Source organism: Myotis myotis, unplaced genomic scaffold (genome assembly GCF_014108235.1).
Source record: "Myotis myotis isolate mMyoMyo1 unplaced genomic scaffold, mMyoMyo1.p scaffold_m19_p_1, whole genome shotgun sequence".
NCBI lineage: Eukaryota > Metazoa > Chordata > Mammalia > Chiroptera > Vespertilionidae > Myotis > Myotis myotis.
This window is the reverse complement of record NW_023416313.1, coordinates 191,711,916-191,731,848: the sequence shown is the minus strand read 5'-3', so window position 1 is coordinate 191,731,848 and position 19,933 is coordinate 191,711,916. Positions and strand designations below refer to the sequence as shown.

The following is a 19,933-nucleotide window of genomic DNA, read 5'->3' as shown; positions in this document are numbered from 1 at the left end:
AAACAAGTTTAACATTTCAATCCAACCACTTATATGAAAAGTTCCATGTAGCACACCCAACTTAGTTATCACAAAGATGCTGACCTCTGCGACATGGACCGGACTGCCCTCAGCCACTGATGTCATCTACTGATTAGTCTGTTTTTTAATCTGAAGGCATCTTGTCTGCCCAGGAGAGTAATTGCAGATTAGTCACCAAGATAGAAAACCTAGTACTGAAAGGGCCCAGGGCCACTGGCTTTCACACTTTTCCCTCAGAAAGATTAATTCTGAACACGTGTGGATACAGCCACCACTTGCCATTACAAATATAAAATATATCTATAGAAAGCTAAATACATAGTGATTCCTGGGTTTAAAATTATAGTGCGATGAGTTGTTTACAAGATCCTGAGTCTCTCCAAATGCCTGCTGCTCAGAGGGGCTCATTTTGGGCAAGGCCGGCACCACACCTATTCTTGCACTATCCCCTAATGAGTCCTGCTCATGATGAGGCAAGGAGAAGCCACCCAGAAACAATAAGGACAGATCATGGGGAGTCATATTATGAAAACTGAAACTCCCTTTGAAAGAAGTACTCTGCCCTTCATAAAACTCTACCTACAAATTTTACATAATAAATCTTCAAGAGCAGTTTATGGAAAGATGATAGTAAACGCTTCCTCTGAATGCAAGTGCAGGTATAGAAATAAGGCAGTAAAGAGGCACTCTGGCCTCCATCTGTTTCAGGTGTTGTGTGGACCTAGTGGGTGTTGCTCTTCAACCAGAGCTGCCCCAGCCCTTCCTGAGAGAGACACACACCCACTAATGATTAAAACTGAAGACATTACTTTGTTGTGTCAGCCTATAAAACTAATTTTGAAAGGGACAGCACTAAAAAGATATAGAGAAATAAAGCTTTGATATGAGGTTTCCCCAGTCTCCCTTCACATTGGGAATCTCCATAAGCACTGAGATATACAACCTTCAAAATCAGAACCGATTTTTTTTAACGGGGGAGGAGGGACAAGAGGGAGAGCCCTCAGCCCCACAATGGGCAATCTAATAACCTGTGGATGGAAAAGTCAATTGGGTTGCCTCAGTGGGAGCAATCTAACAGTGTCTTTTGTTATTTTTAATATACTGGTTCTTTGATCCACATCTAAGAACTCCTAGAATGTATATCTAGGAATTAACCTACAGCTAATACTCACAGAGATATAGTAACAAAATGTACACTGCAACTCTATAATAGAAAGAAAACAGGATTCATTATTTGTAACAAGAGAATCATCTGCGTCCTTCAATAGGGAATGTTTTAATAAATGTTGGTGCATCTCTATTGTAAAACACTGGTTCTCTTATCTTGATGCGCAGGCTCTACTCTGAACCAATTATATCAGATTCTCCTATACTGGGGGCCCAGTGAATAGGAGTTTTCTCAAACTTCACAGGTGATTCCAATGTGTAGGCAAGTTTGAGAACAGAATCTTAAGCCCAGGTTCAAAGAATGTGCTAGACTCATGGACACTGACATGGAAAGATATAACATATTAATGTTAAGGGGAGGAGGGGTAGAAATCAAGTTGCATAACAATACACATGTATCACCATTTGTGTCAAAAGTAAAACAAAACTGTATTGATAGCTGCACATACAACACATACCCCTATATATGTGAATGCATAGCAATCCACACATAAATAGAAATATTAACTGTAAAGTTACTAAAGTATTTAGCCAAATGCTTGGCACATGGAAGATGCTCAATAAATGGTGGCTATTATTTCCATGTGTGTCTTAAGACTTTTGGAGTCTATAAAAATAGTTTCATGTGGATAATGAACTCTCATAAATGCATCATGCAGATGTCAGTATTCTATTGAAATGAGAACATTTGCAAGCCTTCTCAATAATCTCATTAAAACTCTAAGTATACACCTAAAAAGTTGTTAGTCATTACATTAATTCTTTTATTTAAAATTACAGCTTGCTTATCTGGCTGATGTGGCTCAGTGGTTGAGCATCAACCTATGAACCAGGAGGTCATGGTTCAATTCCCAGTCAGGACATATGCTCGGGGTTGTGAGCTCAATCCCAGGTGGGGAATGTGCAGGAGGCAGCCAATCAATGATTCTCTCTCATCACTGATTTCTCTCTCTCTCTCTCACTCTCTCTCTCTCTCCCCCTTCCTCTCTGAAATCAATAAAAATATATTTTAAAAAAATTTACCACTTGCTTTGTGTATACTTGCAACCCATGCCCAAAAATGCTGACAGCTACATTGTCATATTATATTGATTTGTAGATCCACCAAAATGGCCCATTTAAAAGTTGTATGTCAGCCAACAAATCTAAACATTTGGATGAAATGCTAGATGCAACCTTGTTCCCAAGAGGCAATTATTGGAGAATTTCCACTTCACGATGCCATTATATTGGAAGTTCTTCACATGATTACAGGGTCAGTTAGAAAAGAAATAAGTTCTATTATGTTTTCCTTTTATTTGGCTGTGTTTCAATTAGGCTTCTATTATGGAATAGAAATCATAAGAGCATCAGCACAGAAGTTCTCCCACCATAGACACAGCTGATTCTCACAGCCAATTGGCCTGGAGGTCAATTCCTCCCACTGATACCAACAACAATCAAGGCTTAACTACAACAAGACTATGCACACAGCCCACAAAGGGGTGCACCAAGAGCATCCACCTCAGGTGACTGGGGAGGCTGAGCCACTGGGTCCTATAGGACCCTAGCGCACAAAGCCACTCTATCAACACAGGGAAGCAGCAAAGACAAAGAAACATGTCACAAATGAAAGAAATGGAGGAAAGCAAACTACTGGACATAGAGTTTAAAACCATGGTTATAAGGTTACTCAAGAATCTTCTAGAAACCTCCGAGAAATTTAGTGAGACCCTCAAGGATATGAAAAAGGACCAATCAGAAATTAAGCATACACTGACTGAAATAAAGAATAATATACAGAGATCCAACAGCAGACTAGAGGATCCCAAGAATCAAGTCAAAGATTTGAAATACAAAGAAGTAAAAAACACCCAATCGGAAAAGCAAAAAGAATCCAAAAATATGAAGATAGTGTAAGGAGCCTCTGGGACAACTTCAAGCAAACCAACATCTGAATTATAGGGGTGCCAGAAGAAGAGAGAGAGCAAGATATTGAAAACCTATTTGAAGAAATAATGACAGAAAACTTCCCCTACCTGGTGAAAGAAATAGACTTACAAGTCCAGGAAGTGCAGAGAACCCCAAACAAAAGGAATCCAAAGAGGACCACACCAAGATATATCATAATTAAAATGCCAAGGGCAAAAGACAAAGAGAGAATATTAAAAGCAGCAAGAGAAAAACAGTTAGTTACCTACAAGGGAGTACCCATACGCCTGTCAGCTGATTCTCAACAGAAACTATGCAAGCCAGAAGGGAGTGGCAAGAAATATTCAAAGTGATGAATAGCAAAAACCTACAACCAAGATTACTCTACCCAGCAAAGCTATCATTTAGAATTGAAGGTCAGATAAAGAGCATCACACATAAGAAAAAGCTAAAGGAGTTCATCACCACCAAACGAGTATTATATGAAATGCTGAAGTGTATTCTTTAAGAAGAGGAAGAAGAAGAAAAAGGTAAAGATAAAAATTATGAACAACAAAGTGACAACAAATACATATCTATCAACAAGTGAATCTAAAAATCAAGTGAATAAAAAATATGATGAACAGAATAAACTGGTGAATATAATAGAATCAGGGGCATAGAAAGGGAGTGGACTGACAATTCATGGAGGGGAAGGAGGTGTGGGGGATTTGGGAAGAGACTGGACAAAAATCAAACACCTATGGACGAGGACAATGGGGGGGGGGTAAGGACATGGAGTGGGGTGGGAACCAGGTGGAGGGGAACTATGGGGAGAAAAAAGAGGAACAACTGTAATAATCTGAACAATAAAGACTTATTTTTTAAAAATTATGCATAAGTCATTTATTTGGGTACTGACTGGTTACAACAACTTTAAGGCTGGTTTCTAGCAATTTTCTCAAATACATGCTCTAAAAGTTCTATCTTTAAAAGGTGAAATGTTTGGAGTCCTCCTTATCAACCAACAAAAAGTCATCACACTGTTATAGAACTAAATGAAAACATCATGATCATATGAATTTAAAAGAGGCAAGAGATGGTCTTACCAGGACCAAGTTAAGACTTTTATCAAGGAATGTTATGAAATTGAGGTCTGAATGCTAACAATGGTCCTAGGAGATGATTCTAATTATTTCCTGACCACCAAAAAGTTTACGAGATTGAAACCCTATTCCTTCAAACTCTTTCACTAAATATTCATTGCAGACAGCTGGAAAGGAAATTGATTCTGAAGACCGCAAAATGATTACCAGTATACTGATATCAGTCCCAGTGAATTAAAGTTACCATTATGTTGGAAGAAAATGCTCAATGGAAAAGTAAAATGGATTTTTCTGATATCTCTCTAAGACACTAGAACATCTGTAAACACAGTTCATAGAAAAATGATTACCAGTTCTGAACAAATGGCCTAGCATCAGTCAATGGGACATGCCTATCAAGCTTTGGGAAAATATCAAAGACAGCAGGACCTGTAAGAGTTAGTAATTAATTAGCTCCTTTGGCAATTGAGTTTCAAATCACTTCCAGAAATCCCAGATGATGTAGGAAGATGGGTAATAGATAATGATACTATTTCTGGGAGTGAAGGTAGAGGCTTAAGGAAGTAAAAGTTCGCATGTGCTCCCAGGGAAACAGTCTTTTAATATGCACTTTATTGCCCTGACTGGTTTGGCTCAGTGGATAGAGCATTGGCCTATGGACTGAAGGGTCCCAGGTTCGATTCCAGTAAGGGGTGTGCAGGAGGCAGCTGATCGATGTTTCTCTCTCATCGATGTTTCTAACTCTCTATCTCTCTCCCTTCCTCTCTGTAAAAAATCAATAAAGTATATTTTAAAAAATGCACTTTAATATATATCATCTTTTTTCATTAAATAAAGCTAATAATCAACCAAATTAAAATTATCAGCAGCTGCAAAAAAGAGTGTGTTTTTTCACTGGTGATTTCTATGTGATAAATATCTTTGGGAAGTTTTTTTAAAAAATACATTTTTATTGATTTTAGAGAGAGAAGAAGGGAGAGGAAGAGAAAGAACCATCAATTGGCTGCCTCCTGCGTGCCCCCTACTGGGGATCAAGCCTGCAACCCAGGCATGTGACCTGACCGGAATCCAACCAGCAACCTTTTGGTACACAGGCTGACGCCCAACTAACTGAGCCACACTGACTAGGGTCAGGGTGGGCAGTTTTAAAGTGCATACAAAGCCTTGGACAGTGTGGTTCAGTTGGTTGAGTGTCCTCTGGGGCACCGAGAGGTCCTTGGTTTGATTCCTGGTCAGGGCACATACCCAGGTTGAGGGCTTGATCCTCAGTAGGGGGTGTGTAGGAGGCAGCCAATCAATGTCTCTCTTTCTCTCTCCCTCTCCCTTCCTCTTTCTCTAAAAGTCAATAAAAATAATTTAAAAAAAAAAAAAAGCCTTCACACCCTGTACAAAATAAAGGCAATGCATAGACTTTGAAGATGGGGAAGGAATAGGGAAAAGCTGTGAGAACTAGCAATCACTGCCAAGGACAGGAGAGCACTGGTGTTGAACAGATAAACTGGTGAATATATATCATCTTTTTTCATTAAATAAAGCTAATAATCAACCAAATTAAAATTATCAGCAGCTGCAATAAAGAGTGTGTTTTTTCACTGGTGATTTCTATGTGATAAATATCCTTGGGAAGTTACTCACATAGCTTAATAAACAATTCTGAAATGGCAAGAGCCAAACAGATAGTGAAGAAAGATCCTTACTGAAGTTTAATTACTATACATGGATTACCACACTCTTGACTTAAACCTGAGCCAAAAAAAAAAAAGTCATTCCAGTCATCAAAAGGGAAGTGTGAAGGAAGCTGATACTGTCCAATGTGCCCACTCCACCCAACTCTTGTATTTTCTAAATAATTAGGTGAAGACAGTAATTGCTTCATTGAGTAATTCAAGACTAGACACTAAACAGACTGCTTCTCTTGCAAAATTCATTCTGAGTGTGATAACAAGAAAGGCCCTGTTTTAAATTGTTATTTGGACTCTTTTACCAAGCCTAGAGTAGTTGGACTGAGGGTTAATGTTTGGACTTCATATCCTCAGGAATATCGTTAAACTGCCAAAAGTCATCAAATGGCTAAATATGGGAAGCCATCAATATAGGACTGGTTAAATGACATAGGGTACCTCTGCAGAATGAAATACTATACAACCATGAAAAAGAATGGGCATCTTTTCTCATATTAAGAACTCTAAATTATATTAAGTAAAAAGTTCAAGTTGCATAATAAACATGACATATCATAAATGTAAAAAGGATATACTTATTAAAACATGCAAAAAATTGTCTAACATGTGATAATAGATACAAAAATCCATTAAGAGTATCTCCTTCTGGAAAATAAAATGGAGACTGGAGTCCTGGCTGGTGTGGTTCAGTTAGCTGGGCATCATCCTTTGCACAAAAAGGCTGCTAGTTTGATTCCTGATCAGGGCACACTACCAGGTTTTGGGTTTGATCCCCAGCAGGATCCTGCAGGAGGCAGCCAAACATCGAATTTCATGTGGATGTTTCTCTCTCTCTCCCTCTCTCTCTCTCTCTCTCTCTCTCTCTCTCTCTCTCTCTCCCCCTTCCTCTTGCTCTAAAAATCAGTAAAAATATTAAAATAAAATAAAATGGAGACTGGAGAAGGGAACTTGTTTGCATCTTAGTCCCTTCTACTATTTCTTTTTAAATCCTCACCCAAGGATATGTTTATTGATTTTAGAGACAGGGAGAGGGAGAGGGAGAGGGAGAGGGAGAGGGAGAGGGAGAGGGAGAGGGAGAGGGAGAGGGAGAGGGAGAGGGAGAGGGAGAGGGAGAGGGAGAGGAGAGGAGAGAGAGAGAGAGAGAGAGAGAGAGAGAGAGAGAGAGAAACATTGAACAGCTGCTATGCACCCCAATTGGGGAATGAACCTGCAACCTAGCATGTATGTGCCCTGACCAGGAATCAAACCTGCAACCTTTTGGTGTATGCGCCTGGCCATGGCTAATTTTCTTAACATGTGCTTGGACTACATTTTTTCACCTTGATTATCAAGTGAAAGTTTAAAAGGTTTAGTCACATCTGTTTGTAAACAAGTATTTTTTAAAAATAACTTTCAGGTATCAACCTTCTTCAATATACCAAGCACTTTCAATGTGCTCTATATCCATTTGTCATTTGGATTAATCAAAGAGATAAGCAATGATCCTTTGTCCTCCTGGGAATAGAGTCCACTGTCAATGAATATCTATGATCTGACCTTGCTTCACAGAATATTTTCATTTCTGCACTTTTCCATGTCACCGCACCCAACCCTACAATTGCTAGATCTCAAAATGAAAACAATCTGTCCAACTGCAAAACACCAATATGAGCAATGACTTTTTTCCTTTAAACTTATAATTTAGAATGAGGTGGGGGAGGAGAAAGAGGGGAGGATACCAAACCATTTACTAAAGACAACGCTATTTATCAACACAATTCCATCTCATCACCATAGCAACAGAATGCCATAGCTATTCACTTTCCCCCTAAATACAACTCAGAATCCCTTTAAATTCACTGTATTTTTTTGTAATAGAAGTAAAAATTGCTCTCTTTATCTTCAGAACATCTACTCTCCAGGTGGCAGCCCCAGGAACAGTATATAAAAGACTAGAAGTGTCTAATTAAGGATTTTTTTTGTTCTATTTCAGTAATCTCAAAGTCCTGCTTCCTAAATCTGGATTCTAAAACTATTGAAATAGTAGTACAGTGTATCTTGTTACAGTCATGGCTTCTGACCCAATCTTAAAAGAGCAAGCAAATACAGTAATAGAAAGTATAAATTACAAAAGGGCACCAAATGGAAGCATAACAGCTGTTCACAAAAGATGAAGGCAAACATTCGCATCTTTTTAAGAAGAGGGACAAGAAAGTAAGAGGAACGATAACACTAAAAGAAACCTCAAAATAAAATTAAAAAAATATCAAGAAAGTTAGGTTTTGCATTTCAAGGGAACATTCAATCTACTACTTTAAGACATGACCAAAAATATTTGATTCTTACTTAATTATGATTTCTACATATATACCATAACCTTGTCCCTATGCCCCACATCTTCTTATTTCTCCTGAAATTACTATTTACCTTACAGGTACCATTTTCCATTCCATGAACATAATCAACCAGGACGATCTGTTTTCGTTAGGTGTCTCTCCTATTCATCAGCAGTAAGTAAAGTTGTGACCAATGCTCTTGCTAACCTGGTTCCTGGCTCCTTCTTGGTTACTCCTCTATAAACACCACGCACCTCCCTGGGTGGTGGCACATAAAAGGTAAAAGGCAGTCCCTTTGTGGAAAAACATGCTGGTTAACAACTATACTTGCTCATACTGGAAAAGCAACCACGGCAGAGATGTCCACAGATAATCAATCCAAACACACACACACACACACACACACACACACACACACACAGAGTAAAATTTGAGAGTATGCTGTACCTGTTTTTGACATTTCTTATCGCTACATCTAATAAACATGTCTCCTACCTATTTGTCTACCTTGCACACCTCCAAGAATTACTTCATCTCCTTCTCCATGTGATTCTAATGGGATAGCAACTAAGTGGTTCTGCCTCTCTATCCATAGAGATGGACACCTGGCATTGGCTTGACTAATCATGGCACTTCATCCTCTGGACAGAGTGACTCCTCTAGGGGTGGTCACACAACACAAAGAAGTCCAGAGGTCTTAATGCGGATAGATGCTGCAGATGAAAGGTTGCTCTCCTTTTCTTGGAATCATGAGATGTAAGGACCACATACACCTGGAATTTACAATAGCTGTCTTCTCCACTACGGGTTGGAAACTGCCCAAGAACAAAGCCAACATAGGCAAAAGCAGAACTGAGAGATGGGTCAAAGAGGTGGGGAGATGAGGAGGTTTCAATGACATCATTTAACTACTAGATCCTGCTGAGTCACAAGTGAAGTATCCCTTGAATTTCCCAACACTTCAGTGAATGTTTTTCCCTTAGGCCAATTTAAGTGGGGTTTCTGTCCCTTAACAATGTAAAAGACCCTGATTCATGCTCCATTTTACTAAATGAAATGAAACTCCCACTTACTGAGAACCTCCAAGTGTCAGAGATGATATGGGACGTTGACTAATTTCTACAGTCATGCTGGAAAGAAGATATGACAGTTTCACAATAATGAAAGTAAGATACAAAGAAAATTCATAGAATTAGAAGGTATTAGCAAGGAGTTAAAGCCTGCCTGTCTCATCCCAAAGTCCACTTTCTTTCTACAAACCATACCCCCTCATCTCTTTTAAGCTGTGTTATTATTTCTAAGACTCAACCTAATAATCAAGCCATAAATCCAAAGACAAATGTCTCATTTTAGAGAAGGCTCTCAAGATTTTGCTGCCCACAAATCAGTATGAATAAAGTAACACTTCTTTTCTCAAAGGGTTCTTATTTTTGGAAACAAAATTTGCCAGACTGACTTTCTAGGAATCTTAAATAAGCCTATGGGGGACTTATACCCCAAAGCTTGGAAATAATCCAAGTTTTGGTATATATGGATGCTGAAAAGATATAGTTAGTAGAATGTAAAAGTCATAATCATTGCTAAGCAAGGAGCATTCAGAAATAACCACCATCACCCCTCTTTCTCAAAGACAGGCCACAATCCGAAATTTTAGCCATTCATCTCTAACTCCGTCCACAGGAGTAGAGTTTGAGAGAAGAAAGAAGAAGAAATATAACAGGGAGGGCTGGGGGGGGGGGGGGGTGAGAAAGCAAACAGCAAGGCAAAAATTAAGAAAGGTATCAAGAATCTGAAAATTTGACTACAGAGCCTATAAAAAGTAAACATATGAAACTAGTTGTGGGAGGTGAGAAAGAAGGGGATGAAGAAACTGGAATAGGCATGGGTGGGGTGGATGAAATTTACTGCTCTGCTCTGAGCATATAATTCATTAGCTACATCTCTCTCTTTCTCCATTTAGAAAAAGAGCTACCATGGCAATAAGGAACCTATGTTTAACAGGGCAGTACCATCCTTTTTTCAGGGTTTGGGGCTAATAGGTGGAATATGAGGCCCCTATTTGGGTAATAGCCAACTGTCCTAATTATAGGTTGGATTACTTATTTTATATAATCACAAAAAAATGTAAGTGTTAAAACCATAGGGTGTCAGCCTATTTCATAATATGCAATAGTATACTTCCTCTGTAAGGTAATTTATGGTTTTCTAAGTACTTCTGTATGTATCATATCATTTGATTTTCCAGACAACTCTGAGAGATGAAGAGAGAGGCACAGGCAATCAGATATTGTTTTTGAGTTTACAGATGAGAAACTGGCTTTGAGCACTAAAGTGACCTCCACAAGGACAAACCACTCCTAAGTAGCAGAGTAGGAACTTGAATTCAGACCATCTTTTTTCTTTAATATTTTTTTTATTGATTTCAGAGAGGAAGGGAGAGGGAGAGAGAAACATCAATGATGAGAGAGAATCAATGATCAGCTACCTCCCCCATCCACCCCCCCCCCCCCCCCACTGGGGATCGAGCCCAAATTCTGGGCATGTGCCCCAACTGGAAATCGAACCATAACCTCCTGGTTCGTAGGTCGACACTCGACCACTGAGCCACACCTGTTGGGCCAGACCAGCCGTGGGCAAACTATGGCCCGAGGGCCAGATCCGGCCCGTTTGAAATGAATAAAACTAAAAAAAAAAAAAAAAAAAAGACCGTACCTTTTATGTAATGATGTTTACTTTGAATTTATATTAGTTCACACAAACACTCCATCCATGCTTTTGTTCCGGCCCTCCGGTCCAGTTTAAGAACCCATTGTGGCCCTCGAGTCAAAAAGTTTGCCCAGCCCTGGGCCAGACCATCCTTTTTACAATATTCTGCAATGCCAGCCTGCCCAACCTGGAATCATCTAACAAAGAGCAGCCTGAGATTCTTTACTAAAAGGCTGTAATGGAAGAAACATCATTTACATTATTTTTGAAATAGATGACTACTATGTGTTATCAACACATTTGATATTTTAAAGGGCAATGCATTATACTTCCGGAAAGTGTCTACAGCAGCAAAAAAAATCATACAAATGTAGATATTCCAGTGTTTTATTGGCCAACTACAGCTTTACTCAATCTTTCATTCATCTTCACATCAATTAAGCAGCTACTTATCAGGGGTTATATGGGAAAAATTGGAAATACAAAATGGAATAAGCCATACTCTGTGCCTTTCGGAAATTAAGTAGATAAAAGGGAGAGGCTGACCTGCAGATGTACTCTGAGAACACAGAGGAAGGATAAACTAACGATATCCAAGACAGTCCCAATAGGGTGGGAAACAGTAAGAGAAATCACACTTGGTTCCAGTCAGTTAGGAGCTTACAATCTAACAGAGGAGAGACTCATGAACCCAACAAAATACAGAGCAACAGATATAAACGCCACAAAAGAGGTATTAAGTACTATAAGGATTCAGAGGACAAAAAGGGCACTTCCAATTAGGATGATCTCAGAATTTTTTTTTTAAAGATGAAATATGAATGGGCCTTTAGAGAACTGTTACATCTTAGTGGAGCCGAAGGAAGGGCCTACAAGCCAGCTGCCTGCTTGCTCCCTGTTAGAAACACATCCTGGGGAACTCTGGGTTCCATTTGAGTCTAGCTGAGAACAGGGGTGCTGCTGGACTTCCTTGAACTTTCTCTGATTCACAAGATCAAAAAGACATCTCATAAAACAGACAAACAAAACTGATGAAAGACATCCAAGACACTTATCTTACTAGGCCCTGAGCTATTATGTTAAGAACATGAATCATTTGTGCCCCCAGTATTTCTCTCTAAATAGCCTCCATACCCACTGATGGAACGATAGCAATGTAAAGAACAAATATCCTACTCTTCAAAGTTTCAATTATATCCTCACAAATTATTCAACAGACCATTTAGTTTTGAAGGAAAAGCAATTTATGAATATATCATCTAAAAGCATGCTAGTAGCTTCAAATGGATATATGGGCTTCACTAATTTTCCCATTTACAGTAAAACTGGAGCTGGCAAATGTGCTCAACTAAAATTCATCTGATCTTCATTTTATAGATAATGAGGCGATAAGAGATTAAATGACTTCCTCAAAGTCACAGATTAATTTGAAGAAATAGCAATCAAGGAGACTCAAAAAAATGATTCTAAATGGATTCTTGAAAACTCATATAACTGACCTAGCAAATGAATCTCAAAACCCTGCACAAACGTGTTTTTTTACCACAACTTTAAAAATTGATTGGCAAGTAAATAAACCAAAAAAAATCTATTTGCTTGGAATTTCATCAGTGTTTTAACAATCTAGCCCTAGCCTGTTTGGCTCAGTGGATAGAGCGTCAACCCATGGACTGAAGGGTCAAGGGCATGTACCTCGGTTGCAGGCTGGATCCCTGGCCCCGTATGGCAGGTAACCAATCAATGTGTTTCTCTCACATCAATGTTTCTGTCTCTCCCCCTCTCTTCCACTCTCTTTAAAAATCAAAGGAAAAATATCCTCAGGTGAGGATTAACAACAACAACAACAAAATGATTTTTAACAATTTAATTAACTGTTTGGTAGAACGAATAAACTTTGAATACATTTTCTCTAACTCTTTCAAAGAAGAAAAGTAGAAAACCAACTCCAGAGACAAACTATGCGGCATATCATCTGTGAATCTGTGATCCTTCCAATAACTAAAAGAGCTAGTTCAGAGAGACTTCCCGCTGACCAGCTGGTTCCTGCCTCTGGGAGCAGTTTGGAGAGAATGGAAAAGGTCCAGGGGACCAACAGTTTCCTTAGCTACTAGGTAGTATAGTATGTGGTAGTGTCTTACTAAAGACTACAGGGCCTGTGCCAATCCTGGTGAAAAAAAAAACACATACAAAATATCTAATAAGTACAAGTTTTCAAAAGGATGCCCAATAGCATATAGGTATCCTTGAGTTTATGCTTCCTTCAGAAGAAAATTGCATGAAGTGTTCCATAATTTCAGATGCTCCCACTTCCTAAATTTGCTGCATTAGCCTAAACTAAATCCTATATTGGCTTTAGATTGGCCAATGGTGGTCAAAATAAACTTTTTCAATTTTTAATTCTTATAAATATTCTTCTTGGTATTTCCACTGCAATGCTAGAACAGAACTTATTTTTTCTGTTACAACAATCTCTAATATGTGTTCCACCACCTGGGGAATGTCACTCTTTTGGAATGTTTCTATCATGCTACAAATAATTTTTACTACATGTTCCCTTCTAGCAGAATAGGAATAGATGTTCATAAGCTCCTGGTTATAAACCAAGTGAACTGAGACTCCAATTATGATAGCTGCTCTTGCTTGACGGGTGTGGCTCGGTGGTTGAGCGTTGATCTATGAACCAGTAGGTCACAGTTCAATTCCCGGTCAGGGCATATGCCTCGGTTGCAGGCTCGATCCCCACTGTGGGACATGCAGGAGGCAGCCAATCAATGATTCTCTCTCATCATTGATGTTTCTCTCTCTCTCTCCCTCTCTGAAATCAATAAAACATATTTAAAAAAAAAAAAAAAAGATAGCTGCTCTTCAAATCCCACATTCTTTCACATATATTCCAGAATGTATAGGTTAAAACCAATGGATTCTGCATGAGATGTAAGCAAACTACAGCCCTCAGGCCAAATGTGGTACTCCTCCCCTCAGCAACAGTCTTTGTAAATAAAGTTTTATTAGGTCACATCTACATCCATATTTATAGATTGTCTATGGCAGTCATTGACACAGAGATATTTTGGCCCCCAAAGCCTAAAACACTTAAAATCTAGAACCTTATAGAAAAAGTTTGCTGACCCTTGGTCTACATTAAGTACATGAAGCAAGAAGTTTGGGAATGTTTTCAAAAATACTTACATTAAAAATGAATTAATTAATTCATTTAACATATATTGACTACCTTTGAGGATTGTTCTCAGTGTTGGAGGCCCATCATTAACCAGAAAGATGATGCCCCATCTTCATGGAAGTCATATTCTAGGGAGAGGACACAGGCAAATATTGGCCAAGGATTCTGAAGGGGTAGGATTCTTTAGCAGATGCAAAGTCATGAAGATGACAGCCAGGAAGTTGAAGACAATCTAAAGATTGTCCCAGGCAGAGAGAATAGCAAAGGCTTAAGGGGAGGAAATGCTAGGCCTGCTCAAGAAACAAAAAGGTGACTAATGTACCTGAAGCATAGTGGACAAGAGAAAGAGGCCTGAGGCAAGGTCAAAGGAGTCAGCAAGGGCCAGACCATGTGCAATGAGTAATAAACAGAATCATGAGCCTAATAAATTTCCATCATCAGATCCTTAGCTATTAAAACAGTACTAGACAGTAAACAAATCAAAGTCTAAGGATTGCTCTGGAAGCTTCATTCTGTCACTTCTTCCTTTCAATCTGCTGAAAATTACCTGAAACCTCAAATGCCTAGCAACTCCTAAGAACACCTTACTAGAAACAGTTCTTACCAAGGAAGCAATTACCCATTCCCCACACCCGCTAAAAGATCGACTGCTCTTCTCATTGTAAAGACATAAAGTGACCATTTCCAATGGGATTTTTTATAAAGAAAGGGAATTTCCCATTATTAAACATAATTAAGTCTATTTTCTTAAGTCCACTAGGCTATTCATTGGATGAAGTGAGGTCCATTTCCTCACCACTTCTGCATACCAGCTATGAGCATGAACTACCAGAAAGCTTTCAAAGTAGTTGACTGGTTTGGACAAAATGCAATATTCCTCGAAAGCCTGTAAAGATGTACCATATGGCTTCGTTTACCATCTCCAAACTAAACGGAGGATTGAATTTCAGCCACCATATCAATCTACTGTGTTAATGCCCTTTCCCCTCCAATATTTTTAGAGGATTTATGAATATGAAAAGACAACTTTCCATTTTTCGATCCAAGAATAAAAGAAGTCAAGGGCATGCAGAAGAAAGGCCAAGACAGAAATGCTTTGATAAAACTATGACTCTCAGTGAACAATCTAAAGTTAAAAGGAAAAATTAGTTATGAGATATTCTGGAGGGATGACATCCAACTGGCCTTCGCTAAGACCTGAAAATGCATGGATCTGCAGAATAAGCTCTCATGGTAACACTGTGTGTTGACAGCATAGATGTTTATAAGCAGATTGGAACAGGCTATAGAACAGCTTTAAGAAATACGCCGAAGTGTGAACCTTTAAGCAGCAGCACTACTCGAGGAAAGCCACTGCACAATTCCCAGAATTAACTTGCAATCAGTTTCATCCCCTATAAAATGGGGATAAAATAGTATTAACCCTGGGGCTGGTGGATACTTTACTAAGTGCTCAATAAATAGTATATTTACCAACTGTGCCAATCACTTCACATGCCTTACCTCACTGAATCCTCATTAAGCTCAGAAGTAAGTTCTATTGTGCCATACTTAACAACAGATTAGAAACAAAGGCTCAAAGGTATTACATAACTTGCCCAAAGATCAAGTAAATGCCCAGTGCCTATGCTCTTAAACAGAAGTTGCATATTGGTGGTTTGGCGACACACTTTCTTAGATCTACTCGGTGTTAACTGAAAATACAGTGCAGCTAATGTTTGTTAAGCACTTTCTATATGCCAGGCACTGAATTCTTCTAATGAACTATCCCATCAAATTCTACCTACAAGCCCACAGTTTTTTATTACTGGTGTCATTTTATAGCAAGGACCTGAGGCTTAAGATTAAGTTTACTCGCCCAAGGTTACACAGTGAATAAATGGAGCAACTGAGATTTGAACACTGGCGCTCCGGCTCAGAGCCAAACTCTTAACTAACTAGACCAACAGTCTTGTTAAAAAATAATGTTTTGCCTTGGCCAGTGTGGTTCAGTTGGTTGGAGCATCATCCCAGAAGGTGACGGTTTTGATTCCCAGTCAGGGCACATACCTAGGTTGTGAGTTCGAGCCCCAGTTGGGGTGTGTACGGGAGGCATCCAATTGATGTCTCTTTCTCTTTCTCTTTCTCTTCTTTCTCTTTCTCTTTCTCTTTCTCTTTCTCTTTCTCTTTCTCTTTCTCTCTCTCTCTCTCTCTCTCCCCCCCCCCTCTCTCTCTCTCTCTCTCTCTCCCCCTCTCTCTCTCTCTCCCCCCTTCCCTTCCCTCTAAAAAAATCAATAAAAATAAATGATTTATTAATTAAAAATTATAATAATGTTTAAAAATGATGTTTTATTAATTGCCAAATAGGTGGGCATTTTATTAACACAAGACTTTCATTTCCTAGCAGCGCCAGTTTGGTGCACAGTTTGCCATGGTACTTCCTATTCTTTCTCTAACACCAAGGCTAGGAGTCAGTTGCCATTTTTCAGCATTATTGCTTGCACTTTTATTTTTCCTTATAGAAGAATTAGAAGGAAGGTGAAATAATTCGTGGACTTGAATTTCTATCAAAAATGAGAAAATAACCTGAGCAGTAGTTAGAGCATCAGCCCGAGGAGAAGGGTCGTGGGTTCCATTCCCAGTCACAGGCACGTACCTCAGTTGCAGGCTCAAACCTGGTCCAGGTCAGGATGCATGTAAGAGAAAACCAATTGATGTGTGTCTGTCTCTCTCTCTCCCTCCTCCCTCCTTTTCACCCTCTCTAAAATCAATTAAAAAATATCCTCCGGTTAGGGTTAAAAAAATAAAAAAGGTGGATTTCAACGGGGGTAGAGGGGGACATCTGTAATACTTTCAACAATAAAGATTTTTTTTTTAACTGAGAAAACAGAAGATGGTGTGTCACATGTCCAAAAAAAATGGGAGATAGGTGGAAATTAATATTCTTGTGTGTTTGATGGGCAAAATGAATGACTGCTTTCCTTCCCATGCTCAGGAACATTACCTAGCTGCTAGAAACATTTGAATTTGATTGGTTTTAACCTCTACATCACTGGCAGCAGCAAAAGACATGTTGACAGCAAGTAAGCAGTTGTTCAACAGAGAAAACTTTGTTCTTACGATAGAATGATGAAAGGAGTTCAACGTGCCATAGAATAATGCTTAAATTCACATGACTTGGAAGTCTCTAGTCAACTTAATTAATACCTGTTCTATTTCTTAAGTGTTTAATTTGCTTGAAAAGAAAGAAACCCAACCCCAGGAAGAGGCTCCATGTTACCCTCTGGAACACTACTGCCTCCCAGGGTAAGGGGACTCCCATTTGTAAAAGAGGCCTCAGCCCCAATATCCATACCATCACCCTGTTCACTCCGCTGCAGTGTTTGCTTCCAGTTACCCTAGTCTCTGTGCTACCCCAGTCAGACTTCCAGGTAACAAAGGCTACAGGAGTCTAGTCCCCCCTGGCGGATCTGTTTGTAAGGAAGTGATAAGAGGCCCACCTATTTTTCTACAGTTCCACAGAGAAATAGTCGATTTGTCACGTGGTTAGCCTCATCTACACCACAGTAGAAACTCCTTTTGCAGGGGGAGGAGAGTTAATGATGGGCCTTAAACTTAAAATCAACTAAGGTTTACACTAGTGAGTTGACAGAACTAAATTTATCCCTCTCACACTGTTCCATTATCTCAAACATTCTGCTATTAAAATGGGCGGTGAGGAAGAAAGCTATTTGACATGCATTCCAACATAGTGAACTATTTATAGGCAGGAAAATAGCCACGGCCACCCATAAGATGGAAACCACCACCCAGAGCATGGCTTCGCTGAAGGGTCTCTGAGGGCTTGCTAAGAACAGAAGCTGGCTCATGTGGCAGGGTTAAGCCTCCTTCCTTCGAATTTCAACCAGGAAGTTTAATTAAGCAGGTTTTAAACAACCTTATTTACTCTCACCAAGTTTTTAAACTGTAGGACTACACTGTTGACCACCTGATAAAAGTAAACAAATGGAGAAATCTTTCTACTGTATTTACTTCAAAATTGAGAGCAGAATGAATACAGAAAGGGTCAGGACAGATTACAAGTAAACGTAGATCTTCCTTTTCACCATATTTGCATGTTCTTTTTACTCACAGAAATAAAAAATACAACTTACAAAAACCAAAAGCTAAATGATTCACTGGTGTCAGGAAGATCTTCACACGTAATGGAGAACAAAGGACAAGAAGCATCCTCTGCTCAGTCAAAACCAGGAGTGTCTTCTGTAAACATGTTAAATCAATAACCTCCACTGCTGACATGTCAGGTTGGGCAAAAAGGCGTCCACTGAGGAATCTTCCAAGTCAGCCCACTAAATGCTTCTTAGTTTCAATACTTGCTGGCTAATCAGAGCTACGAATATCCATAATCAAATTCTCATAAAAAAAGAATTTATTAGACTACTTCTCTAACATTTTCTAAATGTAATATATCATTAAAATGGAAAATAAAGGTGTTTTAGAACTCGGGGGGGGGGGGAGGGTGGAAATGGAGAGAGTATTCATTCTATCAACAGGACTGCCACTGGTAACTAGGAAAAATAAATTACTTGAAACCAGAGGTAAATCTAAAACAAAGTAACCTTTTGATCTTTGGGAGAAGGGCAGAGGAAAACGGACCACAAAGAAGACACACGATTTATTTAGATTACAAACTGACATGTGTACTGAGTGTGCTGGCCTCCAGGTGGTTCTGGGTAGAGACAAATAAGGAAAATCCATCAAGCACAGTACACATAAATATGACCCGGGCCCAGCGGGAATAAAATCTGAATAATGCAGCCCAAATATAGGAGTGCAATCTAAAAATAACCCTTCTGCTTCTACAGAGGCTATTTTCCTTTTAGCATTCATTCGAAATGTGTGGGAAGACAAAACAGTTTGAGTTAAGTGAATTTCCAGATATTATCAAATCAAGTGATGCTCTAAATCATTTTCAACCAAAAGTAAAAATTTAACTTCCCCTTCCTTTAGTTTTTTCTTGCAAGTAAATATGTGGGGTGGGGAGATGAAGGACAATACTGGGCAAGAATGTAATTTCAAAATTCTATGAGAAGCTGATATTACCTCTAGGTAAAATATCTTAATATCTAACTTATGGTATGAGAAACGATTTGATCCTTGGAATTGTGTCAGTGAGAACCACTATAATTATTATTTTTTCCATAAAGAAAGATGAACAGAGAATGACAGAATGTTGACATTGTGATTATACTTTCTTATCATGCCCAAATTTAAAGGATTTAAGTATCACCATCTAGGTCTCCCCCAACTTAAGATGAGCAAAGAAAGAAAAAAGAGAGTGGTAGGAAAAAACAACGTGTGAGTCGAAATATGCTACAATTCCAGCACTTTTTCAAAAAATATTTAAGGGGCATCTACTAGTAGCCAGGTTCTATGCTCTGTGCTGCCCCCATCTGAGGCAAACCTTTTCCCCAATGGCAGATAGAAAAATACAGCCTTACTTCATTTTCCCATGCTATGTAAAATTATATAACTACAATGGTAGTGCAAAATTAAAAAAAAAAAAAGGAGTATCAAAGGATCACATTTCACTGTATAACAGCAGAGAGGAGTCATATGGGAATGTCCTTTGGTCACACAGAAACAACAGTGCTGCCTCAGCTGTTTGAGTGCGAGACAGAGATACAGCTTGGTGCAGATGACTGGGCATAAGAAGTCACTGACAGCCGGCCTTTGGCAGTGAGTGCCACCCATTTAATAGTCCTGGGTGTGCAGATGAGAGCCCAGCAGTAATGTTATGACAGTAAACAAGATCCCTCCCATCCTGCTCTCAAGAAGAGTCAAGTTCAGTGGAAGAGCTTACAGTGTGAACGGTGAGCACCAGAT

General features: G+C 39.1%; 1 protein-coding gene across 5 annotated transcripts in view; it reads right to left on the bottom strand.

Moving 5' to 3' along the window:
• The window catches only part of DAAM1 (dishevelled associated activator of morphogenesis 1), a 159,451-nt gene that overhangs the window by 106,369 nt on the left and 33,149 nt on the right, over positions 1-19,933 (bottom strand). Inside the window, exon 1 of one of the 5 annotated variants that reach the window (XR_004967489.1) lies at positions 8,273-8,554. The exons of 2 other annotated variants lie outside the window; for them this stretch is intronic. Coding sequence is in view for 2 of the 3 variants with exons in the window: in XM_036308927.1 (XP_036164820.1) it covers positions 8,273-8,293 (21 nt within the window). In the remaining variant the exon portion in view is untranslated. Of the gene's footprint in view, positions 1-8,272; positions 8,555-19,933 lie in introns of those variants that run through there. 2 more of the 5 variants (XM_036308927.1, XM_036308884.1) reach the window with 2 other exon arrangements.